The sequence below is a fragment of the Equus przewalskii genome, chromosome X (genome assembly GCF_037783145.1).
Source record: "Equus przewalskii isolate Varuska chromosome X, EquPr2, whole genome shotgun sequence".
Classification (NCBI taxonomy): domain Eukaryota; kingdom Metazoa; phylum Chordata; class Mammalia; order Perissodactyla; family Equidae; genus Equus; species Equus przewalskii.
The window spans coordinates 52,291,183-52,306,423 of NC_091863.1; the positions used below are offsets into that span (position 1 = coordinate 52,291,183).

Consider the following 15,241-nt stretch of genomic DNA (forward strand, 5'->3'; position numbering starts at 1 on the left):
CAAATGCTTTACACTAACTCTTTAACTCAGTGGTCACCAAACTTTTTCTTAAATGGCAAGAGGGCAAATATTTTAGGTTTTGAAAGCCTTCTAGTCTCTGCCACTACTACTCAATGCTACTGGTGTACTGCTAAAGCACCCAAAGGACAATACTTAAACAAATAAGTGTGGCTATATTCCAACAAAATTTTATGTGATGAGCAAGATTTGTCCAAAGGGCCATAGTTTGCTGACAATACTTTAACTTCATAACTACTATCACAAACACAAAGTTCCTTTTACTGACACAGTTCAATCTCACCTTTGTAACATCCTTGATAGATAGATACTAACCATATTTGACAGAAGACAAGACTAAGGCTCAGAGAGAGGAAATATCTTGTCTAAGATAACACAGCCCTTCGAGTGAGTTGTTAAATTCACTTCCCAAGGGAGATGTCAAATCTTCTGTTGCCTGAAAAGCTGTACATATATAAATACTAATTTAAAACTTTCTGGGGGAATTTGTTCCTTAGAAGACTATTACTCTGATTTATCTTGGAAGATAAACAAAATCAAACTTTAATTTATCCTTTGCAAAAAAATATCATGCATTAGATTCTTTAAAGAAAAATTCCCCTGCAGACTGACTGAGTCAAAGGCCTCAATGGAGGTTTAAGGGATATCTTTGGATTGCTTTTGTGTAAGGAGGAAATGCAACTGGGAGGGAATGTTTCTTTATCCTTTGTAAGCAGTCTCCCAGGAGCTTGGCACTGGACCACAGGGGATGAAGATACCCAGGTTCTCTGTATCCACAACCAAGAAGGCTGCATGATCTCAGACCTGCATTGAGAGGCACATGGTCACGTGTAGCTGAAGACTTACCAATGTTAATTTCATCATCAGTCAGAGTGTCTCCAATGAAATCAAACTGAAAGGACTGCAGCGTCTGTGAAAATTTCTGAACAGCTGAGGAATAATCTGAAAAGGAAGGGAAAGAGGAGAAATGGTCAACACTGCTGTCTTTTCATTGATTTCCTCATCTCTGTTAGGGCAGATAGGAGAAAAGCATGAGGAAGTGCTGCCAGCACATAAAAACTAGCATTGAATGAAGTTAAGTAAAAGATTAGACCTTCAGTAGAAGATTTGAACAAGTAAAACCACACACTAAAGAAGAAGGAGGGAAGCTTAGTGAAATCCTTCTTTAAGTTATGGGATAGGTTTTATCCTCAATCCCTGTGCTCTCTGACCTGTTCTACTCAAAGCCTGTAAGAGTTAAAGCTACTTAGTTGTACAACTAAAAGAGTCTCCTTAAGCATTCATTGAGCACTGTTATGGGCAATGGACTTGCTTTCTCACCTCTTGCCAAATATTTACAATCATCCTACAAAGAAAAATTTAACTCCATGTCTCAGAGCTAGCTGGAAGAGCTGGAACTAGAAGCCAGGCAGTCCATCTGCCTCTGCAGGGCCCTTTCAACGACAATAGAGGCGCCATTTGGAGACTATAACATGAACCAGATGACAGCTTGGGTTAGGATACTATCTGGCAAAGGAACAAATTTAACTTGCTCACAGAATATTCACCTAAGGACCTAAATTAAGGAGAAAATGAATGAAAATACTGTGAGTGCTATGGCCAGACAAATGTAATTTTTTTTGGTTAGTGATTTTTAAATTAATTATACAAAATTTTAATGATGGTATAAAATTTCATCACAATTGAGTGACATCAGCATGATGGCAGACAATAGCAAGTGGAACCTATGATAAGGGGCAGCAAGAACCACAGGCAAACTGGTGGCCCAGCTGCCAGTGGTGGTACCCCCAACATCAGCTTTATCAGCAGCAGGGGCTGCATACAAGTCCCCAGGCTTCTGGGCCCGGGCAGCAGCAGCAACACCCATGAAACCAGCAAACTGGGCAGCAGTGCAACAGCAGCCTGAGACAACCTGGAGGCAGCAGCATAGCTGGTGCATTGAGTGGCAGCATCCGAGCCTATGGAGAGCCAGTGGAGGAACAAGATACCCAGGAGACCCAGGAAGCAGCAGAAGTGCTGGGATGCTGGTGACCCCAGTAGCGACACCTGAGACTACACTGACATTGTAAGCAACACAGCACCAGCAAACTCAGAGGCACCAGCAGTACAATGAGAGTACTGACAATGCCTCTAGCAGGGGCAGTGGGTGGTGGGAATTGCAAGCCCTCAAACAAAACTGGAAGTAGCTCAGAACAAAAGTAACCAAAGTCTTATGCAAAGAAGAAAGGTGGTTACTACCACAAATACACAAGCAGAGGTTCAATTCCTCAAGTACCGTGTGAAACTACAGTAACATGACAGAACAAAAGAATGAAAACTCTCCAGAAAACAAACCTGAAGTCACAAAACATTATAGTCTAACTGACAGAGAATTCAAAATACCTGTCATAAAGAAACTCAATGAGTTACAAGAAAACTCAGAAAGATAGTTCAGTGAGCTCTGGAATAAAATTAATGAACTGAAGGAATACTTAACCAAAGAGATTGAAATTCTAAAAAAAAAAAAAACAGAAATTCTGGAGATGAAGAACACAATAAATGAGATAAAAAATAATGAAGAAAGCATTAAAAATAGAGCAGACTTATGGAGGAGAGAATTAGTGAGCTTCAAGATAAAAAGCCAGAAACGATTCAGGTGGAGGAGGAGAGAGAACTAAGACTTTTAAAAAATTAAGAAGTTCTTTGAGAAATATCTGACTCAATTAGGAAAAGTAACATAAGGATTAAAGGTAGCCAAGAAGGAGAAGAGAGGGAGAAAGAAACAGAGAGCTTATTCAAAGAAATAATAGCTGACAACTTACCAAACCTGAGGAAGGAACTGGACATGAAAGGACGTGAAGGTAAAAGAACTCCTAATTAGCTCAATGCAAAAGAACCTCCTCCAAGGCATATAATATTAAAACTGTCAAAAGTCAATGACAAAGAAAAAATATTAAGGGCAGCAAGAGAGAAGAAAATAACCTACAAATGAATCCCCATCAGGCTTTTAGGAGATTTCTCAGAAGAAAGTCTACAGGCTAGGAGAGAGTGGAATGATATATTCAAAATATTGAAAACTAAAACTATCAGTCAAGAATACTCTTTCAGCAAAAATTATCCTTCAGATACAAAGGAGAAATAAAACTTTCCCAGAACTAAAAAAAACAGAAGGAGTTCATCACCACTAAAACTGCCTTACAAGAAATGATGAAGGGAGCCCTACCTGAAACAAAAGACAAAGGTTTACAAAGCTTTGAGCAAGAAGGTAAATAGACAAAATCAGAAAATTTCAGCTCTGTATCAGACTAGGTTAGCAAACTCTAACTTATAACATAAAAATAAGGGAAAAGAAAACATCAAACAACCATAATCACTTCAATTTGGGCACAGACTCAAAACACAAAAAGGAATAATTTATGATAATAAACACATAGAAGGGGAAGAGGAAAGGGAGGGAACCTGAAAAGTCTAATGGATATAAGATTCCATCAGAAAAAGGACTATCTCATCTACGAGATCTTTTATACAAACCTCACGGTAACTACAAAAGAGAAAATCAGAGCAGAGTCACAAATCATAAAAAAAGAGAAAACTATCATAGAAAACCACCAAGTTGAAATGGGAGACAAAAAGAAAAAGAAAAGAACCAATGGAACTATAGGACAACCAGAAAACAAAAGATAAAATGGCAGTATTAAGCCCTCATATAACAATAATCTCTCTAAATGTAAATAGACTGAACTCTCCAATCAAAAGACAGAGAGTAGCTGGATGGATGAAAAAACAAGACCCCACAATATGCTACCTCCAGGAAACAAGTCTCAGCTCCAAAGACAAACATACACTCAGAATGAAGGGATGAAAGATGATAATCCAAGCAAATGGCAAGCAACACAAAGCAGGTATAGCCATACTTAAACCAGACAAAGTAGACTTGAAGATAAAAGAGACAACAAGAAACAAAGTTGGCATTATATAATCATAAAGGGGACAACCAGGAAGAAGACATAGCATTCATCAATATACATGCACCAAACACAGGGGCACCAGAGTATATGAAGTAACTATTAACAGACTGAATTGGTGAAATGGACAGCAACACAATAACAGTAGAAGACCTCAACACACCACTTACATCAATGGGTAGATTATCCAGACAGAAAGTCAACAAGGAAAGAGTGGCCTTAAATGAAACACTAGAGTAGATAGCCTTAATAGATAAATATAGAATGTTCCAACCCTAAACAGCAGAAAACACATTCTTTTCAAGTGCATGCAGAACATTCTCAAAGATAGACCACATGTTGGGAAACAAAGAAAGCTTCAATAAATTTAAGAAGGTTGAAACATGTCAAGCAACTTTTCTGACCATAATGCTTTGAAACTAGAAATCAATTACAGGAAAAAAGCTAGGAAAGTGAGAAATATGTGGAGACTAAACAACATGCTACTTAACAACTATTGGATCAATGAAGACATCAAAAGAGAAATAAAAAAATACCTACAGACAAATGAAAATGAAAACACAAAATACCAACTGTTACGGGATGCCACAACAGGCACTAATAGGGAATTTATAGCAGTACAACACTACTTCAACAAAGAATAAAAATTTCAAATCAACAAGCTTATCCTATACATAAAAGGACAAGAAAAAGAAAAATAAACAACGCCCAAACTCAACAGAAGGAAATAAACAACAAAAATCACAGCAGAAATAAACAAAATAGAGACTAAAAATAACAATAGAAAGGATCATTAAATCTAAGAACTGGTTCTCTGAGAAGACAAAATTGACAAACCCTTAGACAGACTCACTAAGAAAAAAGAGAGAGGACTCAAATAAACAAAATCAGAAATGAAAGAGGAGAAATTACAACCAACACCACAGAAATACAAAGGATTAAAAGAAATAGTGTGAAAAGCTATGTGCACAAACCGATAACCTAGAAGAAATGGATAAATTCTTAGAATCATATGACCTCCTAAATCCAAATCAAGAAGAAACAGAGAATCTGAGCAGACAAATCACAAAGACATTGAAACAATCATCAAAAACCTCCCCCTAAACAAAAGTCCAGGACCAGACGGTTTCTCTGGTAAGTTCTACTAAACACTCAAAGAATTAGTTCCTATCCTTATCAAACCATTCAGAAAAATTGAAGAGGACGAGATGCTTCTTAACTCGTTTTACAACCAATATTACTTTGATACCAAAATCAGAGAAGGACAACACAAAAAAGGAAAATTACAGGCGAATAACTCAGATGAAGATAGATGCAAAAATCTTTAACAAAATATTAGCAAATCTAATATAAAAATATATTAAAAGGATACTACACCACAATCAAGTGTGATTTATTCAAGGGATGCAGGGATGGTTCAATATCCACAAATCAATCAATGTGGTAAACAACATTAAAAAAATGAAGAATAAAAATCACATGATCATCTCAATAGATGCAGAGAAAGCATTTGACAAGATCCAACACCCATTTATGATAAAAAAAAAACTCTCAATAAAATAAGTATAGAAGGAAAGTACCTCAACATAATAAAGGCCATATATGACAAAGCCACAGTCAACATCATACTCAACAGTGAAAATGAAAGCTGTTTCTCTGAGAACAAGAAGAAAACAAGAATGCCCACTCTTGTCACCCTTATTCAAAATAGCACTGAAAGTTTTAGCCAGAGCAATTAGGCAAGTCAAAGAAATAAAAAAGATCCAAAGGAAGAAGTAAAACTCTCACTATTTGTGGATGACATGAGTCTATATGTAGAAAACTCTAAAGAATTCACCAAAAAACTATTAGAAATAATCAACAAATACAGGACAGTTGCAGGATACAAAATCAAATTACAAAAACCAGTTGCATTTCTATACAATAATAATGACCTAGTAGAAAAAGAACTCAAGAATACAATTCCATTTACAATCACAACAAAAGAAATAAAAATCCTAGGAATAAATTTAACCAAGGAGGTGAAAGACCCATACACTGGAACTTATATTATAGAAAGAAATCGAAGACATAAAGAAATCAAGTGTTAGTCTATGCTCCTGGATAGAATTGATCATAGTTAAACCATCTATATTACTTAAAGCAATCTACAGGTTCAATGCAATCCCAATCAGAATCCCAATGACATTCTTCACAGAAATAGAACCTAAAATTCATATATATATAAAAAAAGACCCTGAACAGCCAAAACGATCCTGAAAAACAAGAACAAAGCTCAAGGCATCACAATCGCTGACTTCAAAATGTACTACAAAGCTATAGGAATCAAAACAGCGTGGTACTGGGACAAAAACAGACACAGAGATCAATGGAACAGAATTGAAAGCCCAGAAACAAAAGAACACATCTATGGAGAGTTAACCTTTGACAAAGGAGCCAAGAACATAAAATGGAGAAAGGAAAGTCTCTTCAATAAATGGTGTTTTGAAAACTGGACAGCCACATGCAAAAGAATGAAAGTAGACCATTATTTACACCATACACAGAGACAGGACAGAGACAGGGCTATAAGCAGCCTGTCATATGCCCTCCTCCCTCAGAAGGCCCTCCGAGTCTTATAGAGAGCACCACATGGAGAGACAGATGGCAGCTGGAAAAGGTGTGCAGGTATATGAAGGAACTCCTTCCACCACCCAGCACGCCAGCCCTGTGATGGCACAGACCACTGCGCAGTGAGAAAAGCAGCAGCTGGGGGAGGCACACAGGCACTCCAGCCCAGAAATTGACTAGAGCATGGCACAGAGAGAAAACCAGAGGCTGGGGGAAGCACAGGAGAAAGAAAGCACCTCACCCCCTGCCTCATGCTCAAAATCTACCATTGGTCAAAGCATCACACAGAGAGAAAAGGAGTCAGTGGCTGGAGTTGGGGAGCCCTGGAACATGCTGGGACAAGACTACACAGTGCCTGATACCTACCCAGTGGCAGGAGGTGGGAGCTGCGACCAGATAATAAGACTATGTGGAGGCAAAAGTTGATGCCATCAAGCAGTATGAAAAAGTACATTAAATTTCCAGACCAGAAGTAAAGTGAAAACTGACCAGAAAGCAACACTGAAGAAACAGAAACTCATTAAAAAACTCAACGAGTTACAAGAAAACACAGAAAGACAAATCAACAAATTCAGGAACTTCATCACAAAAGAGAGGGAAACTTTAAAGAACAACCAAATAGAATTGTTGAAGATGAAAAATACAATGTGTGAGATAAAGAAAAGACTAGAGTCACTAAACAACAAAGATGACATTATGGAGGACAGAATTAGCAACTTAGAGGACAGTAACATTGAAATGCTTCAGATTTAGGAGAAGAGAGAACTAAGCCTAAAAAGAAATGAAGAAACTCTCAGAGAAATATCTGACTCAATTAGGAGATGCAACATAAGGATTACAGGTATTCCAGAAGGGATAGAGAAGGAGAATGGAGCGGAATCTCATTCAAAGAAATAATAGCTGAGAACTTCCCAAATCTGGGGAAAGGGCTGGAAATACAAGTGAAATAGGCCAAGAGATCTCATAAGTAGATCAATATAAAATGACCTACTGCAAGGCATATAGTAGTAAAGCTGGCAAAAGTAAATGACACAGAAAAAATACTATGAGCAGGAAGGCAGAAGAAAATAACTTACAAATGAACCCTTATCAGGCACTCGGCGATTACTCAGCAGAAACATTATGGGCTACGAGGTGGAATGATAGATTCAAAATTATGAAAGTCAAACATTTTCAACCAAGAAAACTCTATGTAGTGAAAAAATTCTTCACATACAATGGAGAAATAAAAATTTTCCCAAATAAACGAAATTACGGGATTTCATTGCAACAAGAACCACCTACAAGAAACACTCAAGAAGGCACTCACACCTGAAAAAAAAATAAGAAAAGGGCTACAAAGCCGTGATCAAGGAGATGACTAGATAGGCAATAATCAGAAAATGGGAGCTTTCGAGCAGATCAGGTTAGAAAACACTTAACTTTAACATTAACAATAAAGAGAAGGGAAAAACAAAATAAAAATAATATCAGCATTTTAACCACAAATTCAAAACACAAGATGGAATAAGATATGACAAAAATAAGTTAGAAGGGGAAGAGGAAAGAGAGAATTGGCATAGTCTGAGGAAATGGAGACTATCAGAAAATGGAGTATGTCATCTACAAGACATTATATGCAAACTTAAAGATAACAACTAAACTAATAATTAGAACAGAACCGTATATGATAAACAAGGAGAAAATGAAGAAAGCCACCACAGAAAACTACCTAATTGAATTGGTAGTCTGAAATACAAGTGAGGAGAAACAGGAAGTGCAGAAGAACTGGAAAGTGAGTGATAAGATGATAGTATTAAGCCATCATATATCAATAATCACTCTAAATGTAAATGGAATGAATTTTCCAATCAAAAAACACAGAGTGGCAGGATGGATTAAAGAACAATACCCAACAATATACCCCCCCGCCCCCCAGGAAACACATCTCAGTTCCAAAGACAAACACGGGCTTAGAGTGAAGGTATGGAAGACAATACTTCAAGTTAATGTCAAATCAAAGAAAGCAGGTGTTGTCATACTTAGACAAAGTAGAGCTCAACATAAAACAGGTAAAGAGAGACAAAGAGGGGCAGTATATAATGATGAAAGGGACATTCCACCAAGAAGACACTTGTAGACATAAATGCACCCAATACAGGGGCACGAAACTACAAAAAGCAACTATTAACAAATCTAAAAGGACATATTATTGACAACACATTAATAGAAAGGGACCTCAACATCCCACTTACATCATAGATAGACCATCCAGACAGAAAGTCGACAAAGAAATAGTGGAATTGAATGAAAACTGGACCAGATTGACTTAGTAGATATATCTAGAACACTCCACCCAAAAACAGCAGAATATACATTCTTCTCAAGTGTTCATAGAACATTCTCAAGGATAGATCATATATTTGGAAACAAGGCAAACCTCAATAAATTTAAGAAGATTGAAATCAAATCTAGTCTTTTCCAACTATAATGCTATGAAACTAGAAGCCCACTACAAGAACAAAGCTTGGAAAAGAACAAAAATGTGGAGACTGAACAACATGCTACTGAACAACAAATGGATCATCAAAGAAATGAAGGGAGAAATCAAAAAATATCTGGATACAAACAAGAATGAAAACACAATATAAACTCATACAGAATGCAGCAAATGCGGTCTTAAGAGGGAAATTTATAGCAATACAGGATCATATTAAACAACAAGACAAAGCTCAAATAAGCAATCTTAAACTACACGTAACAGAAATAGGAAAGGAATAACATACAAAACCCAAACTCAGGAGAAGAAAGGAAATACTAAAAATTAGAGCAGAAATAAATGAAATAGACACAAAAAAGACTGTAGAAAGAATCAATGAAACAAGGAGCTAGACTTTGAGAAGATAAATAAAATTGACAAACCCTTAGCCATGCTCACTAAGAAAAGAAGAGAAGGCTGGAATAAATAAAATTAGCAGTAAAAGAGGAGAAATTACAAAAGATATCATAGAAACACAAAAGATTATGAGTATATTATTAAAAACTATATGACAACAAACTGTACAATATAGAAGAAATGGATAAATTCTTAGACTCTTACAACCACCCAAAACTGAATCAAGAAGAAATAGAGAATCTGAATAGACCAATCACAAGAAAGGATTGAAACAATAATCAAAAACATTCCAAAACATAAAACTCCAGTACCTGACGGCTGCTCTGGAGAATTCTACCAAATATTCAAGAAAATTTATTACCTATCCTTCTCAAACTATTCCAAAAAATTGAGCAAGGTGAAAAAATTCCTAACACGTTCTATGAGGCAAACATCACCCTGATAACAAAGCCAGGCAAGGAAAACACAAAGAAGGAAAATTACAGGCCAATATCACTGATGAACATAGACGCAAAAATCCTCAACAAAATATTGCCAAAACAAATAGAGCAATACATTAAACACATCATAAAACATGATCGAGTGGTATTCATCCCAGTGACACAGGGATGGTTCAACGTCTGCAAATCAATCAACATGATACATCGCATTACCAAAATAAGGAAGAAAAAGCACATGATCATCTGAATAGATGTAGGGAAAGCATTTAACAAGATCCAACACCCATTCATGATAAAAACTCTCAATAAAATGGGTATAGAAGGAAAGTACAACATAATAAAGGCCATATATGACAAACCCACAGCCAACATCATACTCAATGAGGAAAAACTGGAAGCCATCCCTCTGAGAACACAAACAAAACAATGGTGCCCACTCTCAACACTCCTATTCAATATAGTACTAGAGGTTTGGGCCAGAGCAATTAGGCAAGAAAAAGAAATAAGATTAATCCAAATAGGCAATGAAAAAGTTAAACTCTCACTGTTTGCAGATGACATGATTTTATATATAGAAAACCCTAAAAAATCCATTGGAAACTATTAGATATAATCAACGACTACAGTAAAGTTGCAAGGTACAAAATCAACTTGCAAAACTCAGTGGCACTTCTATACTCCAATAATGAACCAACAGAACGATAACTCAAGAATACAATCTCATTTACAATTGAAACAAAAAGAATAAAACATTTAGGAATAAATTTAACCAAAGAGGTGAAAGACCTATACAAGGAAAACTATAAAACATTACTGAGAGAAATCCATAATGACATAAAAGAATGGAGAGATATTCCATGCAGATGGATTGGAAAAATAAACATACTTGAAATGCCCATACTACCTAAAGCTATCTACACATTCAATGCAATCCCAATCAGAATCCCAATGACATTTCTCAGAGAAAGAGAACAATGAATCTTAAAATTTATATGGGGAAAGAAAAGGCCCTGAATATCCAAAGCAATACTAAGAAACAAGAACGAAGCTGGAGGCATCTCAATTCCTGACTTCAACATATATTACAAAGCTATAGTAATCAAAACAGCATGGTATTGGTACAAAAAGAGGCACACAGATCAACAGAACAGAATTGAAAGCCGAGAAATAAAACCACATATCTATGGACAGCTAATCTTCAACAAAGGAGCCCACAACATACAATGGAGAAAGGAAATTCTCTTCAATAAACGGTGCTGGGAAAACCGGACAGCAACATGCAAAACCATGAAAGTAGACCACTATCTTTCTCCATACACGAAAATAGACTCAAAATGGACAAAAGACTTGAAGGTAAGACCTGAAACAATAAAACTTCTAGAAGAAAATATAGGCAGTACACTTTTTGACATCAGCCTTAAAAGGATCTCTTCAAATACCACGTCTACTCAAACAAGGGAAACAAATTAAAAAATAAACAAGTGGGACTTCCTCAGACTAAAGAGCTTCTGGAAGGCAAAGGAAACCGGGATCAAAACAAAAAAACGCACCAAATTGGAGAAAATATTTGCAAACCATATAACCAACAAGGGGTTAAGCTCCATAATATATAAAGAACTCACACAACTAAACTACAGAAAAACAAACAACCCAGTCAAAGAATGGGTAGAGGATAGAAACCATCATTTTTCAAATGAAGATATACAGATGGCCAATAGGCACATGAGACAATGTTCAACATCACTAATTATTAGGGAAATGCAAATCAAAGCTACACTTAAATAGCCCTTATGACTGTTAGAATGGCTATAATCACCAAGACAAAAAACAAATGCTGGAGAGCTTGTGGAGAAAAGGGGACCCTCATACACTGCTGGTGGGAATGTAAACGGGTGCAGCCACTATGGAAAACATTATGGAGATTTCTCAATAAATTAAAAATAGATACACCATATGACCCATCTATCCCACTACTGGGTATTTACGCAAAAAACTTGAAATCAACAGCACAAAGAGACTTATGCACCCCTATGTTCATTGCTACATTATTCACAATAGCCAAGATGTGGAAGCACCCTAAGTGCCCATCGACTGATGATTGGATAAGGAAGTTGTGGGATATATTACAATGGAATACTACTCAGCCATAAAAAAAAGACAAAATTGTCCCATTCACAACCACATGGATGGACTTTGAGGGTATTAAGTGAAATAAGCCAGACAGAGAAACACAACCACCATATCATTTCACTAATTTGTGGTATATAAACCAACTTATTGACAGAGAACAGTTTAGTGTTCACCAGGCGGAAGCAGGGTGGGGGGTGGGGATAAGGGGTGAAGGGGTACACTTATATGGTGTCTGACAAATAATAATGCACAACTGAAATTTCACAATGATATAAACTATCATGACAACAATAAAAACAAAAAATAAAAAGTAAATAAAGGCAATGCTGCTTTCTTATTTTAGCTCTCATACCATAAATGAGCGTCCTTTTTGAGGTCTATTTAGTGCCATGCTTTTCACATTTTTTCTGCTTTTTGTTGGGGATTTAGCTGTTTAATATTGCCCCTTAGCGTAGTGCTAAAGTACTGTCTCATGTGCCTAAGAATAAGACAGTTGTGATGTGCCTTACAGAAAAAAATTGTATATTAGATAAGCTTCGATCAGTCATTAGTTATACTGCTGTTAGTCATGAGTTCAATGTTAACAAATCAACAATATATATAAAATAAGGTGTCTTTAAAAAGAAACACACAAAAAGTAAGGTTATGTAGTAATCAGTTGATCAAAGTGTTGTGACCAGCGGCTTAAAGGAACCTCTGTATTTCCTTGAGAAGCAGTGGTTCGATATTCACTAATTCAAAGTTTCCAATGACTTTATAGAACATAACTATCATGAATAAAAAGAATTGACTGTATGTGTGTAGGGGCACTAGTCTGCATGCCCTTTAACAGCAGCCAGGAATCCTTGAAGCCCCTTGTCTTCAGCACACGCCAGCACTCATCATGATAACAGTCCTTAGCTTGGCCAGCCCAGTTATTTCTCATGGGAGAGTTAGCTCAAAGATCGTCACAGTCGGAGGGAACACAGAGTCCCTCCATGGGCAGCTGTGGTCCTTGGAATGCAGATCATACAGGGACAATCACCCTTGGCAAGTGTGCAGCCTTTGTTCCTCTGCCTACTTAAGCAAGTGTCTCTCAAGGGGCAGTAGTGGGTGCATACTTCTATCCAGCTGGCCACCACTTGCCATTCCCTGTAAGCAACTCCCAATAAACCTATAAGTTTCATTTACCATCTCCAGGTCTTTCCTTCCATCTTTCCACAACCTATCTTGCACTGCTCACCCAGTTTTGTGTGTGGCTAAACAATGTGGGAATTGGGATTTTTTTGACAGGCAAGGGAGCATTCTGTAAGAGCTGGGAGCTGGAATGAGGTTCTTGCATGAATCCCACTGGCCTAGGATGTTGCAGAGAACATAACAGACAGTCTTACATTGAGGCAAAATAAACAGTTACCCAGAACCATGAGTTTTTGCTGATAGGATATAAAATTTTTATTACTCACATAGGTTATAAAAATTCACTTTAAAACTGATCCTGAACCTGCCTGCACCAGCAAGCTCCAAAAAGAAGTAAAAGAAAAACTGTCCCGTGAGGATGCCTCTACAACCCAAGGTACATGAGGGAATCCCAGAGAAACAACTCCCACCCAGGAGAACTTCCTAGTCAAAAATTACAAACCACATTAGGAAACTAAAATGAGACCTAAGGCAAACGTGTAAACACCCTTCAGTGAGATCTAGGATTACGGTGCAACACAAAAGGTATTTTTAAAATTATACTTATTTTATATTTATTATACTTACTTTTATATCTATATTCAAAGAGATAAAGGAAAAGATAGAATTCATACGCCAATAATAGATCATCTCAAAAGAGACAATAATCAGACTGACAACCATTTTCTCATCAGCCGTAACTAATGCTACAAGAAACAGCATTAGTTTCAACATGCTGAGAGAAAATAATGATCAATCTACAAGTAGTGAATTGGAAAACATATCTGAGGATATCACCTAGAGCACAGAACAGAAAAATAAACATTTGGAAAATAGAAAAGAAAAATAGACATACAGATAGGACAGGAGGCCCTAATAGGAATAACAAAAGAAGGGAATAAGAGGCCTGGGGGCAGAAGTCAGCAAAACAGCAGGCCAGGAAGCTCCAAGCTCTAATTCCCAACCAAAACATCAAAAAAAAAAAAAAAAAAACAGCAGCTGTCTGAACCAACTTTGTAGGAGGTCTGAAAAACAAGCAAAGGTTTACTGAAACCAAGTAAAGACTCACTGAAGAAAAATCCGTCTTCAAAATGGCAGGAAAGTTTTGTGGTTTTTCATTAGCCCTTGCCTCCCCTGTGGGGTAGTGGTCTTGGTTGTAAGCAAGTGACAGCCTAGTTCCCAATTCCCGACCTCAAACCACAGGAAGCAGAGCAGAGTTTATTTGCAAATTACTGTATACACCTGCTCCAACCTGTTTGGATGATATCTAAAGGGCTGATCCAAGATGGTCATCTCACTTTCATATAACTAAGAAGGCAGGGAGGAAATGCAGTGGGCACTGCTCATAAAAGATACAGGGTGACTACAAACCTAACATACAGGTTTGCCAAGGTGTGCCATAACAAAGTAGCATAGACTAGGTGGCTTAAAAAACAGAAATTCATTTTCTCATAATTCTGGACACTAGAAGTCCACGATTAAGATGCTGGCAGGGTTGGTTTCTGCTATGACCTCTGTCCTCGGATGTAGGTGGCCGTCTATCTCCTGGGTCTTCACATGGTCTTCCATCTGTGCGTCTGTGTCCTAATCTAATCTTCTTATAGGACATCAGTCATGTTAGACCTGGGCACATCTATATGACCTCATTTTGCCTTAATTATCACTTTAAAGGCCCTATCTCCAAATAGAATCACATCATGAAGTGCTGGGGGTTAGGACTTTAACATATGAATTTTGAGGGATACATTCAGCCCAGAGAACCCAGGGATTATGGGGAAAGAGATAATGGGTGCGACATACAATAGACTATCTAAGGTCTACAGAGGAGGCTAGAGCAAGACACTTTGAAAATTATGACAATCAAGAGTAGCCATGTGTATGAGATAACTTTAGAAAGCCACACACAAGCTAGGTCAAGATTTATGCTCAAAAGAGACCTGAGAAGAACTTAAGCTCTTACTTTAGGCTGTGCCCTAGGCTCAGAGCAAGCCTAACTAAATGGTGGAATGACCCATCACACAGCCAATCTGCAAAGACTAGGAAATGAGGCTTTTCTCTTTTTTTTTCTT

At 37.2% G+C, this 15,241-nt stretch overlaps 1 protein-coding gene across 2 annotated transcripts in view; it reads right to left on the reverse strand.

Moving 5' to 3' along the window:
• OPHN1 (oligophrenin 1) overlaps nucleotides 1-15,241 on the reverse strand; it is a 496,301-nt gene that overhangs the window by 306,253 nt on the left and 174,807 nt on the right. For both annotated transcript variants that reach the window (XM_070604028.1, XM_070604029.1), the window contains exon 3: nucleotides 865-960. In XM_070604028.1, the coding sequence (XP_070460129.1) occupies nucleotides 865-960 (96 nt within the window). The remainder of the gene's footprint in view (nucleotides 1-864; nucleotides 961-15,241) is intronic.